The 20,705-nt window shown below is 44.6% G+C and overlaps 1 protein-coding gene across 2 annotated transcripts in view; it reads left to right on the forward strand.

Annotated features, from left to right (window-relative positions):
- PLD3 (phospholipase D family member 3) overlaps positions 1-20,705 on the forward strand; it is a 231,615-nt gene that overhangs the window by 84,640 nt on the left and 126,270 nt on the right. For both annotated transcript variants that reach the window (XM_078660655.1, XM_078660656.1), the window contains exons 3-4: positions 10,806-10,874; positions 12,495-12,649. In XM_078660655.1, the coding sequence (XP_078516781.1) occupies positions 10,806-10,874; positions 12,495-12,649 (224 nt within the window). The remainder of the gene's footprint in view (positions 1-10,805; positions 10,875-12,494; positions 12,650-20,705) is intronic.

The following is a 20,705-nucleotide window of genomic DNA, read 5'->3' on the forward strand; positions in this document are numbered from 1 at the left end:
GGGTTCGGCTTCCCGCCCCCTGCTTCACTGACGCTTCTCAGGCCACCAGCCTGCCCAATACTTGTTTTTGTTGTTGTGCATTTTTAAGTAGCGCAAATGTAACCCTAAGGCATCAGAGCGCTTTACATGAGCACCCGTTACATTACAGAAGGACAGATTCTTTGTAGGCACGCATAGATTAAAATAATTAATAATGTGCCTAGAATTACATTGATTCTGAGGCCACGCGAAGATTCGAACCTGATTCCTGTTTCCAAAGTCGGCAACTCTGGCCGTTTCCCCACATCTGCTCCTTAATCTTTAGTAGCCTAATGAATCCTGGGCGTCGTAGTGCAGCTGAGCGTTAGTTCATCCACTGGAACTAACAAACCTGAAACACTAATGGGTAAATTAAAGGGCCAGGACTGAAGAGGTACGTGTTTGAGTTTATTGTTTTGCATACTTGTGCTGTGAGCAGCTATGAGAGGCCCCAACTGGATCCAATCAGAGTGTACTACCAAGGGGTCAGTGAGTTGGCTACTTCCTTATTGGCCGCTTCTGCGGACCAGGCTCATTCATACACGCAAGGCACTATATTAGTTATTCAAATGATCTGCCATCAATCACTTGCAGCCTTGCTGTATTTTTTTTGTTGTGCATTTTTAAGTAGCGCAAATGTAACCCAAAGGCATCAGAGCGCTTTACGTGAGCACCCGTTACATTACAGAAGGACAGATTCTTTGTAGGCACGCATAGATTAAAATAATTAATAATGTGCCTAGAATTACATTGATTCTGAGCCGACGCGAAGATTCGAACCTGGTTCCCGTTTCCAAAGTCGGCAACTCTGCCCGTTTCGCCACATCTGCTCCTTAATCTTTAGTAGCCTAATAAATCCTGGGCGTCATAGTGCAGCTGAGCGTTAGTTCATCCACTGGAACTAACAAACCTGGAAACAATCATAGGTAAGTTAGAGGCCCAGGATTGAAGTTGTGCGTTTTTGGCGGCATTGAGTCATCTGGTAACTTTAACCCTACGCTGCTGAATGTAGCAGTATTTTTTTTTTTGCATTCTGTGCTGTGAGAAGCTATGAGAGGCCCCAGCTGGATCCAATCAGAGAGTACTACCAAGGGGTCAGTGAGTTCGCTACTCGCTTATTGGCCACTTCTGCGGACCAGGCTCATTCATACCAAAACACGCAAGGCACTCCTCTTTTTTTCTTTCAAAAAAACCGAGTTTATCTTTCACGCTTCTTAGAAACATGATATACAGCCGGGTTCTTGGAAAGCTCTGCCCCGCTGGGAATTTGTTTGACTTAAAGGGAAAACTCCAGGCAGATGTCAACATTCCATAGTATTCGAGTGTTATTCTTTTCCTCTGGCAGCCCATACTCTTTTTAGTCTAAACATTTGCTGGCTCCCCTTGCCTTCTCTATCCGATGGACTAAATTCCTTGAAACCAGAGGCACCCCCACTGTAAATACAATAAGCATTGGCAAAGCCAATGAAGTTGGCAGCCTTTTGGTTTTGTAAATGCCTGAATAATCCATCCCACTCCATCCATCCATCCCCCCACTCCATCCATCCATCCATCCATCCCACTCCATCCATCCATCCATCCATCCCACTCCATCCATCCATCCCACTCCATCCATCCATCCCCTCCATCCATCCATCCCCTCCATCCATCCCCTCCATCCATCCATCCCCTCCATCCATCCCCTCCATCCATCCATCCCCTCCATCCATCCCCCCACTATATCCATCACCCCACTCCATCCATCCCCCCACTCCACTCCATCCATCCCCCCACTCCACTCCATCCATCCCCCCACTCTATCCATCCATCCCCCTACTCCATCCATCCCACTCCATCCATCCATCCCCCCCACTCCATCCATTCATCCCCACTCCATCCATCCATCCCCCCACTCCATCCCCCCCACTCCATCCATCCATCCCCGCACTCCAGCCATCCATCCCCGCACTCCATCCATCCATCCCCGCACTCCATCCATCCATCCATCCATTCCCCCGACTCCATCCATCCCTCCGCGCCCACACTCCATCCCTCCCCCGCCCCACACTCCATCCCTCCCCCGCCCGCACTCCATCCCTCCCCCGCCCCGCACTCCATCCCTCACCCGCCCCGCACTCCATCCCTCGCCCCACACTCCATCCCTCGCCCTCTTGCCCTGCCTCTATCTCCCACCCTGCCTCTATCTCTCGCCCTCCCTCTATCTATCTTTCGCCCTCCCTATCCATCGCATCACCACAGCATAACTCAGGGGCACCACAACATCACTATGCGCTACCACAGCATCACTGAACGCCACTGCATCACCCGTCGCCGCCACAACATCATCCAGAGCCACCACAGCATCAATCTGTGCAACCATTCAACAACTGATTCAAATAGGTTCTCTCAATGTTTCAAACTTTATTACAAATGTCACAACATTTTTTTAATATTTCACTTCTGTTCTTGTATTTTCATCACAATAAAATACACTAAACATAATCTTCCCAAAAATTATTTGCAAAAGTTCAAGCTATTGACATTATAAATTACAATAACTTTTATTTAAGTATTAATTATTGAAAAAAATACAACCCATTGTTATTTTTAATATTAATACATCTAAATCATGTAAATACAACACATATTGAATTACAAATGCTATAGGTGTCACGTTTGCAAAAGTTAACACTATTGGCATTGTAAATGACAAAGTTATTAATGTCGCTATTTTCAAAACAAAAACATAAATAAAAAATTTGTCATTTACAATACTAATACCTCTAACTTTACTAATGCGAGACCTATTGCATTGCAAATGCTTGTTTTATATGGCATATGGTCTTCGTTTAACTACTATGCACTTTCTGGCCAGTCGGATATCCGCTTGTTTTTACTTTTTTTTATCTCCCACCGGTATCGCAGTAGGCCTGTGGGGCCATTAGAGCCAATGACATAGTCACTTCTCTCCCACAGGGTCTTGTTATTCCTTTTTTGGGTCCTGGGAGAATCTGCTGAAACTTAAAAAAAAAACTTGTATCTACTATGAAGTGCTTATTACATTTTAAGTTTGAGCCTAGGGTTTTCCTCAGAGGCACAAATAACCAAGATAAATCGCTCGCAGTTTTTAGAAAATCTCAGGTTTTTTTAATGTGATGTGGTACCTAACATATGGGCCAGTGGTACCTGTGACTCTCAATTAAAACACATCTTATTGACTAATGTGATTGATTTGATATGTTTTGAAGGATTTCCTGCCCTATTACTGTTATTAAAGAGTGCCTCTTGAGTGTATTGATATTCTCTGCTCTCTCTGATCATTGTTTCTGTATATTTCACATTTTATGGGGGGATTAGGTTAAGAAAAATGTAATCGGAAGAAAAGGGCATAGAAGAGGAGAGGCACCAGGAAAATCAGGAGTGTGCTAGTAGTTCTTCCCAGTTCATTGCTTGAAATGTCTTTACAGTCCCTCTAGGAGAGGAAAAAAAGTGGTAACTTGAAGTCTCTGCCAATATGAATTTTCCAGGGGTATTGACAAGAAATGCTGATTTGAGTGTCTGGAATGAGAACACCCTAATGTTTGGCATACCACTCAGTACAATGCTGCCAAAAGTAGTGTAATGAAGATGAGGGAACCTCATCATCATCATCGTCTTCTCCACAATAGACTCTCCAGCCCGGTCACTCTTACGGGGGAAGTTGTTCAGACCCTTGCCGAAGACACCAACCTGCTATATGCAGATATCGCTGTGTATTGCAGAAAAACTTGCTAATATGGTCTCTGTTGGAGAGCTGAGTGCAACAGTTCGAGGCCAACAGTCAGCTGATTACATAGTAAACTGCAAAAATGTATGTTTATTTTTTGGATCCAAGCTTTAATGCCCAGCATTTTAGTGTTTGTTAGTTAAAACCCTAAAATAAATCCAGAAAAAATGTGTCCTCCTTAGAACCCCTTTCTTGGTTTAAAAAAGAGAAATAAATTGCATTGTCTTATCTGTGTCTTTAATGTTACATTTTGTAACTATATTTTGATGGGCATGTTTCATTTTGTTGGTAAAATCTCCTGGGATCTATCAACATGGTTCAGATTCACTAACATTTTAAGCAGGCTTTGTGTTAGCTTTGTAACACAAATCCCCTGCAAAACGTGGAGGTTGTATTTATTTTCCAACGTAAATTGAGTTTTAAGTTGGAAAGTTGACCGAAGTAATTCAAAGTAGCGGTATGTCCAACTTTTCACAGCTTTGCTTCAAAAGGTCATTCAGTGGGGGAACCACAAGCATTCTGAGCAATGCCTGCAACCAATCCTGCACGACCTGAAGTGGCTGACCACCTTCCCCGCTTCAGGGACTTCACATTCGTCCCCATTGCATAGTGCTCCATACTAATGTTGACACAGAAGCACTCCAGATGCAAACAACTCATCAAACTCTGTTTTGTTTAAATGCATATTTAAAGTATGCAAGTACATGTATGCAAAGAAAAATCCAGACCTCGACATAGCAGCATGGGAGAAATAGAAATTATTTCAGCAGCTGTATGAAATCACGAGGCATTGTTCGAGAAATGTGGCATGCATTCGGCACTATGGGATCAGTATTCAGATATCACTTAGGTTATTATAGCTGGGGCGTGATCTTTTGAAGAAGGTATCACGTAATTATCAGTCCGCTATCTGGCACCTTTGCACAGTTATCATTTTATTCCCTTGTCACAGGCTGGATGCAAACTGTGCTCTGCTGCGACTAAAGTGGGTTTTTACAGCTTGTCTAAATACACATGCCTGCTAGGTAGCACATGTACTGTTCTATTAAAATTCGATGCAATCAGTTAATTTTATTTACATTTTTATTTACAAGCACATGGCTGCCACGTTGAGGCAGCAGCATGTTTATATCTCTTTTTTTGTATTTGTGTGGTATTTACTTGCTATAAAAACATTGCATCAGCTTGGTAAGACCAGGCCTTTTGGCTTTGCCAGTATTTGTTTCTCAGTAGTGAATAGCATTTTCTGGAAAAAGCATAATGTCCAACGGTGCATTTTGTGTAATTTGGTGATTTGAACTACCACTAGTGGCCGTTGTCATTTTGGAAAGCTGTGGGTGGTATTAAGCGGCATTTGTCAAACACAAGAGGAAGTTTTGTGGTGATCACACAGTTCTGGGTCTACCAATAAACCAGGTCGTTGGTGAGAACCGTGAGCACATTAGAGGGTCTTTGCATTTGAAGTTAGTGGATGACCATAACTTTTGAACTCTTAAAATATGTTGTGCTGTATTTTTCGCATGCTCTGCGTGCGCGCACACTCCTTGACCCAATCTTGCTGCTACCTCATGTACGTTGTTGAGGGTTATCAATGTTTGAGGCATTATGACAAAGTCTTTTAAATGGAAAGTTTATTGACCTCCTATTTCTCATAACAAGCCAGAAGGTGATGTTTGGAATGCTTGGATTCATCTCCGCAACTGGCAATTCTTATGGCCGAATTCCAATTTTATTTTATTTATTTATTTATTTTATTTTAACACTTTTAAAGCGCGAACGAAGGCCTTTGGGCATCTCGGCGCTAAGTATCTGCTGAATTCAACCATAAAGGAGGGTGGGGTCATTGATCAAAAAGCCAGGTTTTAAGGTGCTTTCGAAAGGACCAGAGGGATGGGCTACTTTTTATGGATGGTGGTAAAGTATTCCAGAGCTTGGGTGCTGATACGAGAAATCTTCTATCGCCCCATGAAACCAGTTTGGTGCGGGGTACCTCCAGCTGGTGTCGATCTGAGGATCGCAGGGACCGGGTGGGCCGGTAGGGAGTGAGTTGTTGAGTGAGAAAGGCTGGTCCCTGGTTATGCAACGCCTTATAGACAATGCAAAGAGCCTTAAATTTAATTCTATTCCTGATAGAAAGCCAGTGGAGTTCTCTGATGGTTCCTGAGACTGATTGAAATTTGGGGACATCACCCAACAGTCTGGCAGCAGCGTTTTGAATAACTTGCAGTTTATTAAGGACTCTTTCTTGAGAATTCAGGAAAAGAGCATTGCAATAGTCCAAGGTGGACAAAACCAGGGACGTGATCAAAGTTTTGCCAGCTGAAGCAGGGAGGAAGGGGAGAATTTTCTTAATTAGTTGCAGCTTATAGAAAGCAGAGGAAGTGATCTGATTTGCGTGAGGGAAGAAAGTGAGACGGTCGTCAAACATGACTCCCAAGTTCCTCACTTTGCTAACGGGAGTAGGGGGAGGACCCATGGACTGTGGCCACCAGCGGGAAGACCATTCTGGAGTTAGGTTTCCGAAGATAACCACCTCAGACTTATCCGAGTTCAATTTGAGGCAATTGGAGGCCATCCAGTTCCCTATGGCTTGCATGCCCAGATTGAAGTTATCGGCGATTTTTTGGCCGTCATTTCTGATGGCTAGGACCAGCTGGGTGTCATCAGCGTAGGATGTAAGGCTCATCCCATGAGCTCGAATGATGTTAGCAAGGTCCGACACGTATATATTAAAGAGTGTCGGACTCAGGGATGAGCCTTGAGTTACTCCGCACGGCAGAGATAGGGTGGTGGACTGAAAAGGCCCTATGGTGACCACCTGAGTTCTTTCTACCAGAAAGGAAGCCAGGAGAATCTTGGCCCTATGCTGAATCCCCATGCCTTCGACACGGTCGATCAAGATGGTATGATCGACCGTGTCGAAGGCTGCCGACAGATCCAGCAGTATCAAGACTGCTGTTCCCCCAGCATCACGAATAGCTCTAATGTCCTCTGTTGCCTTGATCAGGGCCGTCTCCGTCCCATGGTGTTGGCGAAAAACCAAACTGGGAGTCATCCAGTAGATGGTGAGTTTCTATGAAGGCTGACAGTTGGACATTCAGAGCCTTTTCAACGATTTTTGCCAAAACTGGGAGATTGGCAATAGGTCGGTAATTTTTGAGTTCGTCCCTATCTAGGTTTGGTTTTTTCAACAGAGGTTTTAGTAGTGTTTTTTTAAGTCTGAGGGGCAAATGCCTGTGTTGATCAGGGTATTGCAGATGGTGGTAATGGCTGGGAGCAGCACTTCCAAGACTGGGGATAAAACTTTAAAAGGGCAGGGATCAAGGGCGGAGCCTGTTTTAATGGTTGACATGATTTCCCTGACCTGGGTAGTAGAGACCTCCATAAACTGAGAAAGCGAAGGGCTAGTCATGGGGGTACTGGCCGGCTCAGGGGGAGTGTTAGGCGGAATTTTTACGCTGTTAGCGAAGACTGCATAGATGTCATTAACTTTGTTGTAGAAAAAGTTTGCCAGTGCATCACAAAGTGATTGGGAGGGAGGAGGTTGTAGACTGGGCAAACAGCCAGCTAGCTGTTTGGTGGTCTCAAACAAGGCCTTGTTGGAGTTTTTGGAGAGTTCTATTTTCTCACAAAAGAACTTCTTCTTGGCCTCCAGGATCATGAGTTTATATATAGTCACCGTATGTTTGTATGTTGTTTTGGCCTCTTCGGAATAATATCTGCGCCAGTTCCTTTCGTTCCTCCGGCACAACTGCTTTTGTGTCCTTAGAGTCTCGGAGTACCAGGGGGCTGACGGAGATGATCTATTTCGGGAGCTTTGTTTTGACTGGACCAAGGCGGAGGTCGCGGAAGCAACCCATTCGTTGTATTGAGTGATTGCAATATTGGGATCATGTGACAGGAGTGGACTAGTTTTAATCAAGAGTGATTGTAGGCTATCACTGTCAATGTCATTCCAGGCCAAGAAAGTCCGGCGATGATTAGCGCTTTCCATTATTGTACCAGAGTCATGGGTAGTCAATGTGGCCGTTATGACAAAGTGGTCTGACCAAATGATGGGAAAAATGGCAGTGACCCGAAGGTCATTTAGATTGGTGAAAATGCCATCAAGGGTATGGCCTCCTTCGTGAGTAGGGTCTTCAACTAGCTGGGAAAGGCCAAAGGTTGTCAGATATGCCTGAAGGGCAACTGTATCATTATCTTCTACTTTATCAAAGTGAAAATTGAAGTCGCCTAAGATGGTAAATGAACCATCAAGGCAGATACTTCCAGGATGCGGCTGATGTCAGAGATGAATGCCGACCTTTGCCCTGGTGGACGATAAAGGAGGATGCCTTTGAAGTTTACCGAAGGTGTTAGTTTAATAGAAAATTGGAGAGCCTCACAAGAAAGGAGCGGTATCACGTTAGTTCTGATCGCATAGGAGTCCCGAGCGATTATTGCTATCCCTCCCCCTTTCTTGCGTTGTCTATCCAATCTGTAGATTGAGAACCCATGGGGGACAGCGATTACTAAATCCGGATCGGAAGCATTGTCCAACCAGGTCTCTGTTAAAAACAGTAAATCTAACTTTTTTTCTTCCATGAGTTCGGCTATTTCTTGTCGGTGTTTGCCTAGGGAGCGGACATTGATAAGGGCCATAGAATGGTCACTCAATGTTTTGTTGGGCTTCCGTCGAGGGAGTTCCTGATGGTTTGATATCATAGCGGAACATTTCGGACAGCATTGAGAGGCATTACCCGCAAGATAGTGTGGATCGAATATGGAGCATAATGGATCTCGTCTTTAACCCACTATGCCACTCTGTACAGAGACATATGCATATTACATCACAAGCACGGCGGAACACCTTGTTCATCCAGCAAGCTCGTATGAAAGGGACAAATTACTCACACAAGAACAGTTTCAGCGTTGTTGTGCGATATGAGCGGTGGCTTACATTGCAATTTAAAATGTTTTGTTATTTAAATTTTGAGAAATGATCACAATTAAGGCTATTGTCGAACATCTATTTTTTAATGCTGGCTACAATGTTGCATGGTGGGATTTGTATTCAATAGGGGTAACGGGCAGGGTGTTTAGACTAAGTGTCAAGATCAGGTGGAGAGCATCAACTCAATATGGGAGGGATTAGAACACCGATGGGAGGGTTTAAATTAGCAGGCAGAAAGAGATGAGGAATATTTTCTCGCAAAGATAGATGAGGAAAGACTACATGTGGCAGGTACGTGACATGGAGCACAGTACACGCGTAACAGCGTTACATGGGAGGAACCACATTGTGGGGGAGATCATATTAATATAAAAACTCAGTCATGTGTAACTGAAACAATGTGCGGGAGATTTCACAACTGGGAGAGAGAGGCAGCAAGTTAGATTGAAAATGGTGGGTAGGAGGTACGCAGTACTTGTTGTAAATGATGTGAAGTAGTGGGGTTAAGCAGTGCGTCTAAGCGTGCTGATTAACATCGGAACTAATCTTGTTTGATTAACACAGTTTAACAGTTAACCGCTTCAGTAGCAAGATGGAAAAAGAGGAGTTCAGATTGTAGCTATATTTAAATGAGTTACTGGCAGAACACAGAGGACGTTACAACTAGGATAAAAGGATGCAAATGGATGTTGTTAGAGGCTCATTTAATGAAAAATGTGGGGGAGCTTGATTTTACGCCGTGTGGGATGAAATGGTTAGCATTATGTGAGTATTAAGATTGTGACACTGCTAAATGCAGTTTAAGCTAATACATTTGTACAGATCACTGCACATACAGGATGGTTAAATAACAAATGCTTGTTTATATTTTTACTTGTAGTGACCCCTGACGAAGGGCCCCAGTAGCCCGAAATGCATTGGGTATTTAATAAACGCTGCTTCTGGATGAATAAATGCGTCTGTACGTGTTATTGAAAAGAGGCCTGGATGGGCACATCAACAGCATAAGAAGTTTGGAAAAATGGCATCATTCCGTGCATGTGGATTAAATTGGATGAATTTGACAAGATGGTTTAAGTACAGGATTAAATGAATGAAAAATGGAGAAAAATTGGGTTTAAAAACGAAAGCAGCTAAGCAGCAGTAACGCTGTGCCTTTGGATTGGGGCGAAATGACACCCCTTTATGTTGGACTCTGTACAGAGACACCACAATGTAAATCAGGCTTGGTCCTCTCTAGTAGGAACAGTGCAGACCAAACTGCCGGCCATGTCCCCTGCAGATGAGAACACAAACAACCCCAGCCTGGTTCGGCTTCCTTAGTGAGGTGTAGCCTGGTTTGTATGTCATTGAAAACATGGGACCCAAGGTCAGGCATACCCTGTGCATTTAGGGCACCCACTGCAGTAAACAACACAGTGATAGAAGGAATGCTTCAAATAATTTCAGCCACTGGCGAATGCTTGGGCTACATTCCAGTCTATCATTTTAAAAACACCATGCCACTCTAGACTTACACCTGGAACTCATCACCCTCTTCATATTACTGAATCCACAAAATATTTCTTAACCTATATTCCTTTTTCACATACATTCCTATTCAATTATTTGAGCTGCTCCCCTGCACACCACCCATCATTTTACAGATTCTAAAGCTTTAGTAGAGCACTCCAAGCTGCTCACTATTTTTAATTCTCGGGGGAGGGGCTCTAGGTTTCAACTGCTTCTTGAAGCATCATATCAAAGGTCCAGTCTCCTGAAAACGGCCTATACTGGGGACGGGGTAAAAAGCTTTACAAAGGGTACCTTTTCCTCTGCCTATGACCTTCAGAGGAAGAAAAGCTCCAATGGTTGCTGTTAGTAGTGGAAGCAAATGGTTGCTGGAGGTCTTCATGCTTCAAAACTATGTATTTTAGGGAATATATGCAATCTGCAACCCTTTTTTGCATCATCCCACAAACCGCAAATGTTTTTATATTAAATTTGGTGTCTTGTTTGCTTAATATGCTTTAGGACTTTAAAGGTCTTCAAAGCCATGTATGTTATCTCCTTTATTGTGGGGCATAGAAGTGATTCCGTTGTTCTTTTTTGTTTGTTTTGTTTTTTCAGTTGAAAAAAGTGGAAGGATCAGATGAAGTGATTCTAGTGCCGGCCTCGGAGAATGCCTTTGCATTGACGGTAATGATTGTTTAAGTTGAAAATAATGTATAAGGGATGTCTTTGTGATTTGGGATCTCATAAGGGTGACTGTGGCACAGGACATCTTCCTGTCAGTTGTCTGTCTGCTCAAATAGGTTCTGCTGGGGTCCCTAACTGTGCCGAAGTATGATCTTGATCAGACTGTTTTAACTGAGGGCCTATCCAGAACCTGCTACAGCCTTGACAGAGGTTCATGAGGGAGCCTGCACCCCACCTCCTGCTTGTGGGATCCACTATGGTCTGTCTCCTCTGAGGAGTGAACTTTGGGATTGTTTGAGGACACCCACTTGCTGAGAGGTTCCTATGGTATTACCTCTACACTGTGGAACTGTCATTTCAAAATTCAACAGTGACAGTTCCCCAAAAATATATATTTTTTAACTTTGAGAAACTCTATACTTATAAAAATAAAGAATTCCAAAAATATGATAGAGAGACACCAAAAAACCCAAGCATTTGCAATGCAATAGGTCTAGAGTTTGAGCTATTGGCATTGTAAATGGCAATGCCTTTTATTTATGTGTTGTTTTTAAAACAGATAAATAAAAAGGGATTGTCATATGCCAATAGCTTAAACTCTCGGCATTGTCAATGCCAATAGCTTAACTCTTGCAAATGCGAGACCTATTGCATTGCAAATGCGTGCTATAAAGATTTTATTTTAAAGCATTAGGAGAGAGCGTGTCCTGCCTGGAACAGCAGCCAGGGTAAAGCTATTTGAGAAAATAGTGCTCAGAGGCTGTATTTAAAGCCTACAGAGAAACAACACATGTAACGGGGTGTCGCCAGGGGAGGTTACAAAATGAGACAAGGCGATACTAAAGAGGGATTACTAAGCCTTTTGACCAACGAACAGCCACAGTTTACAGTGGACAATGACACAAGCCAATGAAAAATATGGGTGGAGAGTGGGCGGGGCTTTAAGTCCCTACCTCAATACACCATGCTTCGCATGCGCTGCCCAGGCTCGACCGAAAAACCGGGGAAAAAGAGGGGCCGGCAAGGGGAAATGGATGATATGAGTGTTGTCCACAAAAGGCAAACATTAAAAAGTGAGAAGACCGGGAAAAAGTAGTACACAAAAATAGAAAGGGGACGTGCGAAAAGGGTGACTTGGTTATCCTGGGTAAATGTTGACAAAAAAATTGTGATTAGTCAAAGCTGAACCTATGACTGTGGAAAATTCTTTGCTGCACATTTGATACCAACGACCCTTTTAAAATGGGCTCAGCAACTTGCCCTATTCTTTACGGTGCAGGGTGTTTTCTAAATTGGGTTCATGGATTTTCAAACCTCTGCTAATGGTGAATGAAACAAAAGCTGTAAAATCTTTTGCTTGCACCTAAATGACCATGTGAACTTTTACAGAGAAAGAGGAACTTAGATTGGGGCAGTAGGCGAGTATTGTGCTCTAATACCAGTCCAGGGCTGGTTGTTTAATGGACAGAAAAGCATGGCTAGTGTGAGAGCTGAGACATGGTCAGTAGAGCAGAGGCACCAACAAACTAAAGGTGATGGCTCTGTGTTATGATTTGATAAAATAATTTGACTTTCCCTAGCTATGCATCTCTGTTTATTGAACTCTTCTCTTTCCCCCAGCGTTACAGCTGTACCATGGCCATAGCACTTGTGCTTACCTTCGTGCTCTATGTGATGCTGTGTCAGCTGATGATCCTGCCAAGCCTCTTCTCATACACTGTGGAGCAAACCGAGATGGTGCCGTACCAGAATAATACCTGCAGCGACCCTTGCAAGTGAGTGCTAAAGGCTTGATGCAGGCACACGACTTGCTTGTAGGTGCATGGATATGGGTGCCACATATTCGAAATCCCAGGAGAAAATGTTATATCAATTGCAGTCTGTGGAGCCAGAATACTAAATCATAAAAATGAAAAGTTTATGAAACGTATTACCTTCGAAGCTAATAATACAATACTTATGCTTAAAGTACACGTAAGCGTTCATATAAAGTGGACAACGCAAGAGAAATTAGGCAGTGAAAATGCAGATTAAGTTACAGACAAGATCTAAAATGATGTGCACCTGTTCTAGGGGTGGGTTATCACTTGCAGAGGACAGAAGATGCTGACATGGATCAGAGCATGAGTTGGTTGGATCTTGGCCACCTGACAGTGACGCCTTCTCCTACCTAAAGGACTCTGTAAGATGGTTAGGGTCTAATGCTTGGTGGAAAAAAAGTGAGCTGGACATGGTCCTGAAGGAATTCTCTTTTGTTGTACTGTAAGTGGATTCATCCATCGATATGTTTTTACTATGTTGTCACACAGTCATAGCTTTAGGGCATTTTCCCTAATATTGACTGAGGTGTACCACATACCCAGCTCGTGAATTTCTTAATTGATTCTACTTGGACATTTCTACTTAATATTGGCAGATATATTAACTGATGAGTTGTTCCCTGTTAACATTGAATGTTTTTACTTTCCTCTGGTTTCTGGGTTGCTGGTTTGTATTGCTTGGTGCCTTGAAACTTGGTTCACCCTCAGTGTTTCCCTTTTCGAATAGTCTGAACTATGCTAAGCTGTGGCATTTGTTACCGATGTGACTTAAAATTTGATGGCACTCTTTTCTCTTGGAAGCAATAGGCTTCTTGCTACACGACCCCTGAGAGGCACACTTAATCCTACTCCTTCCAGGTTTCCCACATAAGTCAAGTTGTGAGCAACGGGAGAGAACAAGGATGAGAAAAAGTGAGAAGACTTTTTTTCCACACTAGACAACCCCTATGTGGGACAGCCCCTTGTCCACAATCAAAAAGCCTGGAAACTCAAAAGTAAGTGATTACTGCAAACTTGCACAAGTTGATAAAATTAATTAAAATAATTTGTATATATGGTGGCATCCGCCTCTGTCGCACTATTCAGAAGTACCCTGGGATTGCTGTCAAGCTTGTGTGTACTTCAACGCTGTGCCAATGGACGAAAATCCCTCTTTCAAATTAAAGATTCTCCACGAAAAAGAAAATCTATTACAGGACCAAGAGTTAAAGACCTCTTGGTGATTTAGTACTCTTCTGTAATATTTCGTTCAATAAAAAAATATAAAAATGCAAGTAATGCTCAAACGTGTATTCAGCTAACTAAATTCATGTAAATTGTTTCAAACCTAACATTCAGGAGTTGACGCGGTCCTGAAAAAGGACTGCATAGAAAAAAGGGTGAATCCAGTATCCTTGCAATTTGAGGACAGACATTAGGTTTGTTATAAGAAATATAGGCCTTCCTGTTCCCTAAAACATATAGCAATTGCAGGTTAATAGATGTACCAATGTGTATATAAACAAACAACAAACCTCTGCCTCACAGATTTGCACACAACTGGTGTTGAAGCTGTTTGTAATAGTTGTTATTGATGATCAGTGCCCACCTCCAAATCTCACTCCCCTCTGATGTGATGAGGGCAAGGAAAAGTAAAAGACAACTAAGTAGGAAGACCGAATTATACTCTTCTCTGGGAAGTTTTGAAGTCTGTGGCGCACTAAGAACAAAACAGCTGCATCGCCGGACTGAACACTATGTCGCCACCTACTCACACAAGCATTAACAAGTATGTAAAGTAAGAGTTCTCTAGTGTGTACTCTAAGATGCCTTAGAGAATTGCCCTCAAGCATCTAAAATGGGAATATTCAGGGAGTATGAGTGCACATAAAAAATCCTGTTCACAGAGGCATGTAAGTATGTAAAAGAGTACTCCTATAGTACTACCTCCTGTGCTCACACAAGCATTAACAAGTATGTAAAGTAAGAGTTCTCTAGTGTGTACTCTCAGATACCTTAGAGAATTGACCTCAAACATTTAAAGTGGGAATATTCAGGGAATATGAGTGCACATACAAAGGCCTGTTCACAGAGGCATGCAAGTATGTAAAAGAGTACTCCTATAGTACTACCTCCTGAATCAGCCCGATCATAGGAGCTTCACCTTAAATTACCTATTTCCCAGCTATGCATGGCATGTTAAGCACCTACTTACCTGTCCATCTAGTAGTGCTTTGGAGCCTTGTCAGAGATATGCAAGTACAGTACAAATGCTACAGCACAGTGCAGTCCAATAGTTGATGATTTAAAGGGGTGTGCAGATTTCAACCCGTGCTAATTACAACGCAGTTTTATTTTTCCATTGTTGTTTTATTCCCCTCTCATCAGGCATGGGCCAGTGCTGCTGATTCGGTCATCTGCATTTAGCTTACTATCTGCTTAATTCAAGTCAGTGCAGCTGTGATGTCACATGAGTAATAGGTTCTGTGAAGCGTAATATGAAAACGGCTCTACAGCGGGTCAAGTTGGTGACTGCGTGCAACACCAATATACCCAACTGTATTGATTTACATGAAAAAACGTTTTGGTGATCAGTGGGTGACTGTGGAAAACAATACCACCATTTTTGCGGTGCCCAATTAAAAACAAGAAATTGCACATGCTAACCTGTAGCCTCGCCGAAATATATGCATATAAAGGCATTAGAAAAAGTCTCTCAAAAGGCCTGTAAAAGTGCCTGGGCTAAACCTTCTCAGCAGAGCCCACGTTATAATTTTTGTTGGATATAAATCATTCATACATATCGGTATGCAATGCCATTTGTTCCGGTCACGGAATCATTTCTATCATAACACTGTGCAAATTCTCTGCCCTTGAACCTAGTTGACTGTGCTGTTCTGTACAAAACTGTCTGCCAGGGGCGATTCATACTGAGCCGCTCCTGGCCTCAAAGGGAACCTTTTAGAGATTCCCCATACTTTGCGGCTCACTCTCTTAAAGGCTCTCTTGGAAGTAAACATGGACCATACTTTAATAATGTACCATGTTAATGGAGTTGAATGTAGTGAAGGAAGGAATGGTACTTACAATACAATACATCCACCAATGCATCTCTCCCCTGCAACTCTTGCGCTTTATTTTTCTGCATATCACAGTCCATTGTACAAATTGTGATATTCTGCCAACCCCTCAAAATATTTTCCATTCTATTAACATGATTGTCTCTCCAGCTCACACGGACATAGGAGGACCCAGATCCATTTGTGACTGGTAAACAACTATTATACATGCTCTCATTTATGCTAACATTTGATTTCACCCAAGACACTTCTTAGGTTGTCCTGCAGTTTTTGAAGGTACAGCTGATGCATTCTCAAACTAAAGTACATCTACGCATGGTGTTGGTTGCGGTCTCGATTCAGCTGGGATCCCTCAAGAAAGGACTCCGCAGGGGCTGCTGTGTTCAGAGATTGACTGCCTGCTGGAGGCATGCTGGACTGTATATGTCCCTATTCGAGATCACAATCTAGATGTTTGGGCTGCTCGCCTCCAGCAGTTGGCCTGTTATATGGCCGTTAGGGTCATTCTCGACATTGCTAAGTTAGCATGAGCTCTGCTGCCATGATGCTGCTTTTACGCACATTACTACATGACTTTATTTTGCAACACTCTGTTCCTTTCCCATGAAAACGGTCTAATTTCTGCATTCCCTGCTGTTCCTGGAGTTTAGTCTGAACAAGAGGTGCAAGGTCGGAAAACATGCCCCTTGTTATTTTGTTCTGGTCAGTCCCTATTACCTAGAACAAAACATGCTACACACAGCTGCACTGCTGGAGAGCTCGTGCTTTGATATTACGGGGTTGCATGTTGTTCACACACTTGGAGTGAAACCTTTCCTTGGAGAAGAGCTATACTGTTCCTATGATGTAAAGCTACCATCTAGGCTCTAAGGTATGGGGTCTGCTGACAAAGCCCAGAGATCTTCATTTATATAATAAACCTCAACCTACCAAGGGGAGGGTGGTTAGGCCTTATAGTCCTTTTTCCACTGTCTGTATATGATAACATCCCCCTTCATATTCTATGGTATTGTAACAATGCTAAGCGTGTTAGGTTTAAGCATTTTGCTTCTGGTAGTGGCTCGTGTACTGCATTATAGAGCACAATAGTTAAACATTTTGAACTATTCAGTGACTCTGACAATCCTTATTGTCAACATGTACGAGTGAGTGAGCGAAGGGGTATGTCTTGCTACCGCAATTCCTGAGGGAGTCGGGAGTGTTGTGTTCTGGGTTGTCTAATCATTTGTAGCTTCGTGATTATGTAGGAGAACGAATGAGACACTATAGCTAGTCGGTTTTGGGATTTTGGGTACTATGGTGGTAGGAAGGTACAACCCCTATACACCGAGGTCCTGGTGTCTTGCGCATAGTTCTGTGTACGTGCAGAATCCCCGCAACACGCCCTTCAGTGTCACTTAGGTTCTTTAAGGAATGGTACCAGCCACAGTCTGAGCACTCAGAGAAAGCACAGAAAACCTGGACTGGAGTGCCGCAATCTGAGAGCATAGAGTTAGTTTTTTTCATGGCAAGTTAGTTGTAGTGTGTTGCTACCTCTGTGACTGAAATGCAGGTTGTATTTGTGTTTTTAGTATTTGCTGTGACTAAATGGACACATTGGCTGTCCATGGAGTAAGGGAAAGACTTGTGGCCAAGTGCACAGGACATGTTAACGAAAATATATGGATCAGGATTAAGCAACTGCTTTGTGAACATCCCTCATATGGCCGGGATGCCCGCCACCCCCTCCCAACACATATCCCCAAGGATGGGAAGTCGGACAATAGTTGAACTTTTGGAAGACGGGAGGGAGTCACCCTCCCGGCCGTATTTATTAAAATATGAAACAAAATGTAAAACATTAAATAAAAGTTTCATCATTATGCATTATGTACAATTTGTCATTTATTACATTTCGATGCAGTCATGTACTTTTGGCTAACATCCTGAAAATGCATACACTCTAATTCAAATTGTACATCCTAGCATTAAGGGCCAACGGCAAGGTCTTAACCGGTGTCAGATCCCTACTACCAAACTCCCGCCCTCACTGTGTGAGCGGCGCATGCGCAGAGGGCTCTACCCTCATTGCCAACTGTAACTTCCCTTGTCGTGGTGGGGGCCCCCTTTCTACTCGACGCCATCTTAAGGGTCGTCCGAGTTCCCGTATGAGGTCTCTGTAGGAAGGACAGCGTGGACTCTCCCCCCCAACCCCACACTCTCTATCCGCCGTCGCGGCTATCCGGCCCCCGGGAAATTAGTAAGGAGGGGCATATAACCGCCTCCCCCCCTGGGAGGGGCCCATGGCCATCTCCCCCTAGGCGCCCCATCCTTAGTGGGTGCCGCCTCCCCATGGAAGGGGCCAATGGCCGTCTTCCCCCGGGCGCTCCCATCCATTGTGGGTGGCGCCCCACTCTAGGGACCTTTAAATTACTGCTCACCGATCATGACCTTACCGCCCGACAAATAAATACGACAGTTGTTTACCTACTAAAAAGAAAAAATTTCACATCATCTTACTGTTATCACTGTTCTTTCCTGCAAGAAGAAATTTCTCCAATGCAAACCAAATCTTTATTCTCAAGGTTCCTTCTTTCACTCTACCAAGGAAAAAAGGCCTATACTTTCATCACTCAGAAAAACTTTATTTTCTCCCAAACTTTTGCTATCAGGGGCTGGTGGGTGGGTCAAAATTGCTGCTTGTTCCGTCGAGGGCTCACGAGCAACGAGTGGGTGCAGCCTTCCGATCCGAGGAACAAGATGACGATCTTCTGGATTCCCGCTCCTTTATCCTTCTGCGGGAGGGCGTGTACCCGTCCCCGATACGCCTACTGGGCGTGGTCTTCCATCGAGGTGTCTAGGACAACCCCTCTCGGGCGGGGGAAGGCGCGCCCCGGCTACGCCGCTTTGGGCATACCAGCCGGGCTACGCCCACCCCGCCCAAAATGGTTTCCCGGGAGGTTCGGGCACCCATCCATACGTTCGGGGGGACCGAGCGGCGCCCCTTTCCATATGGCCGGGATGCCCTCCACCCCCTCCCAACACATATCCCCAAGGATGGGAAGTCGGACAATAGTTGAACTTTTGGAAGACGGGAGGGAGTCACCCTCCCGGCCGTATTTATTAAAATATGAAACAAAATTTAAAACATTAAATAAAAGTTTCATCATTATGCATTATGTACAATTTATCATTTATTACATTTCGATGCAGTCATGTACTTTTGGCTAACATCCTGAAAATGCATACACTCTAATTCAAATTGTACATCCTAGCATTAAGGGCCAACGGCAAGGTCTTAACCGGTGTCAGATCCCTACTACCAAACTCCCGCCCTCACTGTGTGAGCGGCGCATGCGCAGAGGGCTCTACCCTCATTGCCAACTGTAACTTCCCTTGTCGTGGTGGGGGCCCCCTTTCTACTCGACGCCATCTTAAGGGTCGTCCGAGTTCCCGTATGAGGTCTCTGTAGGAAGGACAGCGTGGACTCTCCCCCCCCCAACCCCACACTCTCTATCCGCCGTCGCGGATATCCGGCCCCCGGGAAATTAGTAAGGAGGGGCATATAACCGCCTCCCCCCCTGGGAGGGGCCCATGGCCATCTCCCCCTAGGCGCCCCATCCTTAGTGGGTGCCGCCTCCCCATGGAAGGGGCCAATGGCCGTCTTCCCCCGGGCGCTCCCATCCATTGTGGGTGGCGCCCCACTCTAGGGACCTTTAAATTACTGCTCACCGATCATGACCTTACCGCCACAGACCGGATAGTTGACCGACTATCCGGTCCCCCCCAACTCCTCCTATAGGTCATGCCTCCTCAAACCTCTTAGCCATGCAACAAAGTCTCCTATGAGTAAATCATTCCCCTCCCTGGACAGGTGAACCCCATCGTTCAGATACATATGGTCACCCCGGATACACCCATGTGGAATGACATGCAACTGTGCAGAACGGAACAATCTACCAATCTTATTATTGACCCGTTTAACTGAATGGTTCAGAGCTGACACCGAAAGGCCCCCCTGCCACCTCCTTCTAGGAATCATGTGGGACCAGGCCATCGTGCACCCCGGCACTCTTTTAGCCAACCAGCTAACAGCCGACAAGATTCGTTCAAGTAACACTCGTCTACCCAATGTCACCAAATCGTTGCCTCCCAGGTGTACTATGACTACAGATGGCGGTGACCTATGCCGCCCTAAAAGTCCCTCGAAAAATGACTCAAATTTGTCAAAAACGAGCCCACCTTTCCCATGGAAAGCCACTCTGAACCCGTATTCCCCAGGTGCGTGAATCGCGTCACCTTCCTTGAATACGTCACCGGCGCGCATCACGTATGAGTGGCCCACGACCCATGCCATCCTCTCTCCAGTCGGTGATCTCTGACCGCTGGTCTCTTGATGCAGGGTCGACCTCCAATTCCGCCCTGCATGGCAGGCTCGCGAAACTGCAAAGTAAACAAAAGACAGAAAACGTGAGTGCATGTCAATTGATCACTTACAACATGTGCAAGCGCACATACCTCTTGAAGCAATTAGAGGACCAACGGCCCAATTGTTTCACTTCCTCAGCACTCTGACCCCTGGCTGTAGCCTCAGTAGCAGCCCCTATCCTAAAGGAGTGGGTCCCAAAATCGCACGGGTCCATGCCCGCGTCAGCAATTCCCAGTGCCAGCACCCTCTGAAACTGAAATCTCGTCAGTGGGGTGCCATCCTTGTGTCGTAGCAAGCTCCCCCCCCAAGCGGCCGCTCTTAGCGCCAAATAGTCTTCCACACATTTCAACGGGCAGACGGGGGACCCACGCTTGCGCTGTACGACCACACTATCTCCCTTAGCCCCCTGGTCAGTCTTGGACCTGGCTATCATGATTACCATCGAATCACCCCTTATCTGGATGTGATCCCTGCACAAACCTCCCTCCATATCTCTCTTGTTCTTTGCGACAAGCTCGCTCACCCTCATGGCCCCATGGAATGC

This window comes from Lissotriton helveticus, chromosome 9 (genome assembly GCF_964261635.1).
Source record: "Lissotriton helveticus chromosome 9, aLisHel1.1, whole genome shotgun sequence".
NCBI classification, from domain to species: Eukaryota; Metazoa; Chordata; class Amphibia; order Caudata; family Salamandridae; genus Lissotriton; species Lissotriton helveticus.